Source organism: Octopus bimaculoides, chromosome 6, assembly GCF_001194135.2.
Source record: "Octopus bimaculoides isolate UCB-OBI-ISO-001 chromosome 6, ASM119413v2, whole genome shotgun sequence".
Classification (NCBI taxonomy): Eukaryota; Metazoa; Mollusca; class Cephalopoda; order Octopoda; family Octopodidae; genus Octopus; species Octopus bimaculoides.
Genome location: NC_068986.1, coordinates 72144273 through 72147802, shown reverse-complemented (window position 1 = coordinate 72147802; position 3530 = coordinate 72144273). Strand labels below are relative to the sequence as shown.

Below are 3530 nucleotides of genomic sequence, written 5' to 3'. Positions count from 1 at the left end.
TCTTCTTCTTCTTCTTCTTCTTCTTCTTCTTCTTCTTCTTCTTCTTCTTCTTCTTCGTCTTCTTCTTCTTTTGGGTACTTAATATTAGAGTGAATTAGACATTTCCGATGCGCATGTAGAGCTCGCCCATCTCACAAAATCGATATTCGAAGATGCCAGTGTTAGTAAAGATTGAGAATCGTTATCTCAATTCAGATTTTACCAGGTTTATCTGATATCCAGCTCCACAGGGTAATGTTTAACATAGTGTGTGTGTGTGTATGCGTGTGTGCTCGCGCGCATGTGCGTGCGTGTATGCGTGAGTGTGTTGTGAATGTGGGTGTGGGCGTGTGCGTGTATGTGTGTGTGTATATATATCTCAATATAACTATATACATCTATCTATCTATCTATCTATCTATCTATCTATCTATCTATCTATCTATCTATCTATCTATCTACATACACTCACATATGCACACACGCACATTTACACAACAAAACTTTTATAAACAAATGTGTGTATATTTGTGTATGTTGAGCAGGATCACAAGAAAGCACAGTATTGCTTATTTAGAGAAGTTAGTAAGGATAAAGCTATTTTATGTAAATTTTGAGTAATTTATTGTACTTAAATTAAAAAAAAAATCAAATTAACTAAAAATCTAATATTTTGGCGAAGATATGTAATATTCATTGTTCTAAGGAGTTACTGGATTTTAGAGATTCTTTCGAATCTTATTCTTTCGTTCAAGATTGAAGGCCTGCTGATTTAGTGGAATCACAACTTGTATGTAGACGGCATGTGGCAGGCGAAAATACCACTGCTATACTTCTTTCAGCGGTTCAACAAAGCATTTTTGGAAATTTCCTCTGTCCAAATCCGTACATTCAAAAGCAATAATTTAAATCATTTGTTGTTTTCTACACACTTTTCCCTTTCTTCGCTTGGTTTTGGGTTTAGTTCCATCGCGCGGCACTTTGAGTATGTGTCTTCTACTATAGCCTCAAGCTGGTCAATGCCGTTTAGAGCGAATTTTTTAGGTAGAAGCTGTGTAGAATCTCATTGTATATATATATATATATATATATATATATATATATATATATATATACACAGTGTGTGTGTGTATGTGTATGCGCGCGTGCGTGCGTGTTTTCTGCGATAATTTTATAAGCGATGCCGAATTTTACAATTCTGCAAATAGTAATATTTTTTTATAAGCTTAAAGCTTATAAGTGATCATCGTGTCTTGACTAAAGAAATAGTCTAATACTGGGGCATATAAGCCACTTTTTTTCCGTCGAGGGTTTATATACCCCAATATCAGATTATTTTCTTTAGTCAATACATGGTGATTGCTTATAACAGTGGTTCTTCACCTTTTTACTACCACGCTTCCCCCAGGAATTTGTCCTTCTCTCCACGCCCCCCCTTGTATTTATGAATAAAATTCCCTCTCAGATTTTAAATAAAATCTAAAATATGTTTATCGTCTTTTTAGTGAATATGAATTAGTCACATTATTAGTGAGATACTTGACACTGCTTCTTAGCTACAAGATCTTGAATGCATGGTTGAATGCCTGTGAGTGCACAACGTAAGTCCCTTTCAACGTTTAGTCTGTTTCTGTACTTTGCTTTGACAGCAACGAGCGTGGAAGATGCAGATTCACAAAGATACTTGGATCTAAACATAGCTAAAATCCGAAGAGCCTGATGTGAGATAACAGGGTAAACAGGAACGTTTTCAGAACGTTTCAAGATCCAGTTCTTTGAAGTCTTCCTTAGCTGGAGAGTTGAACCTCAGCTCAAGAAACTCCTCTTGCACTTCATCCAAAACATCAGTCATTTCACAACTGAAATGGGTTCCTGATGAATTTTCAAGCTTCACACTGTTTATTTGTATCTAGGAAGTATCTGATGAATTCCGTTTTCAAGTAAGTTAGATGAGTGATTATTTGTTTCTTTAACTCAGAATCAAGGTTACCATGAATGATAGCAGAATCCAAGTAACTAAAACTGGCTGTATTTCCCTGCTGAATTCGACATTTCCAGATGTCAAGTTTGGCTATGAAGGTTCGAATGATGTGGTGCGTGAGAATTTTGATGTCTTTCCTTTGTAGTTTAAAGTTGAGAGCATCCAACGCTTCGAAGATGTCCACCAGGTAAGCTAGAGATAGCTGAAAGCCTTCAGACTGGAATTTGTCGTGGAGATCTGCTTTATGCTGCAAATCTAGAAATATTGCTACTTCCTCTCGTAGTTCATAAAGCTGCCCAAGCATGTTCCATTCTGATGGCCATCGTACGTTCGTGTGAAAAAGCAATGCTTCATTGTTCAGATTCCATATCTTTACACAACAGCTTGAAATGACGATTGTTTAAGGTTTCACCTTTAACAAAGTTGACAACTTTGATAGCCACGTTCAGGACATTTCTCATTTCAGTAGGTAAGGTTCTGGATGCTAAGGCTTCACGATGAAGTATACAGTGTGTACCTACAACAGATGGATTTTTCTTTCACCCAAGTAATGAATCCAGACTGCAGACCAAGTATGGCTGGAACTCCCTACGAAATCCCACGAAAGTTGGTTTTCCTGAAAGAAGTTTGATACATCACGAAAAATAGCTACTGCTGTTGTACAACTATCCATAGGGTGACAGAACAGAACAACATTTCCTCTTTTACACAGTTGCCTGACACAAAACGAGCATATACCGGTAGCTGAGAACACTGAACGATGTTAGTCGTTTCGTCACACTGGATGGCAAAAAACAGGAGAATCTCTTACTTGGTCAAGAATTTGATCTTTGATGTCTTGAGACAAGTCGTCGATCCTTCCCTTGACTGTATCGTTTGATAGTGAAATTTGGAAAAACTTGTTTGCACTATCTTTCCTCAGAATGAGTTCTGCTACACAGAGTAGACTTGGTTTTATGACAGACTCTCTGATGCTATGGCTCTTCTTGTTCTTTGCAATCAACATGGCGATCTCATAGGAAGCCTCTGTGACCAATGAAGTTTGTTACCGAAATGCCCCACTACCGTCCAACTTAGCTTGCTTCAAGGAATGTCTTTTTGTTTCAAAGAATGCCTTAGGCTTGTCTGCAAGAGCAGGATGTATTGTCTTCAAGTGGCGTTCTAAGCGTGTGGGTCGCATTCTATCATTGCTCAAAGTTTTGTAACATATCACACATTGGGAGACTTCTGTGTCACCCTCTTGGAGGGACACGAATCCAAATCGAATATATTCGTCAAGATACTTCCGTTTCTTTGCATTCATTGCGAATTCTTTGATGTGTAGTGGACAAAACAAACACGTGATCATACAGACATGGCACGTGTAAGGTAATGTCAAAGCCCAAGATAGAACGTTTGGAGTAAAAAGTTCTGAACAAAAAGTATAAAAAAAAAAATTGGAATAAAAGTTAAATTAAAAGAAAAGTTATACGAAAAATTTGTACAATAAAATATTTTATTTAATTTGTACGAAAATATAAAAAAAAGTTTCTTTAAAAGAGAAACGATTTCGCATAGCTTTTAGTTTTAC

General features: G+C 36.9%; 1 protein-coding gene across 1 annotated transcript; it reads right to left on the bottom strand.

Annotated features, from left to right (window-relative positions):
* Nucleotides 1–1862: 1862 nt before the first annotated feature.
* Nucleotides 1863–2264, bottom strand: LOC106873377 (zinc finger MYM-type protein 6-like). Its single transcript, XM_014920714.1, has one exon. It carries the CDS (start codon nt 2262–2264, stop codon nt 1863–1865), a length of 402 nt encoding a protein of 133 aa, XP_014776200.1.
* Nucleotides 2265–3530: the final 1266 nt, after the last annotated feature.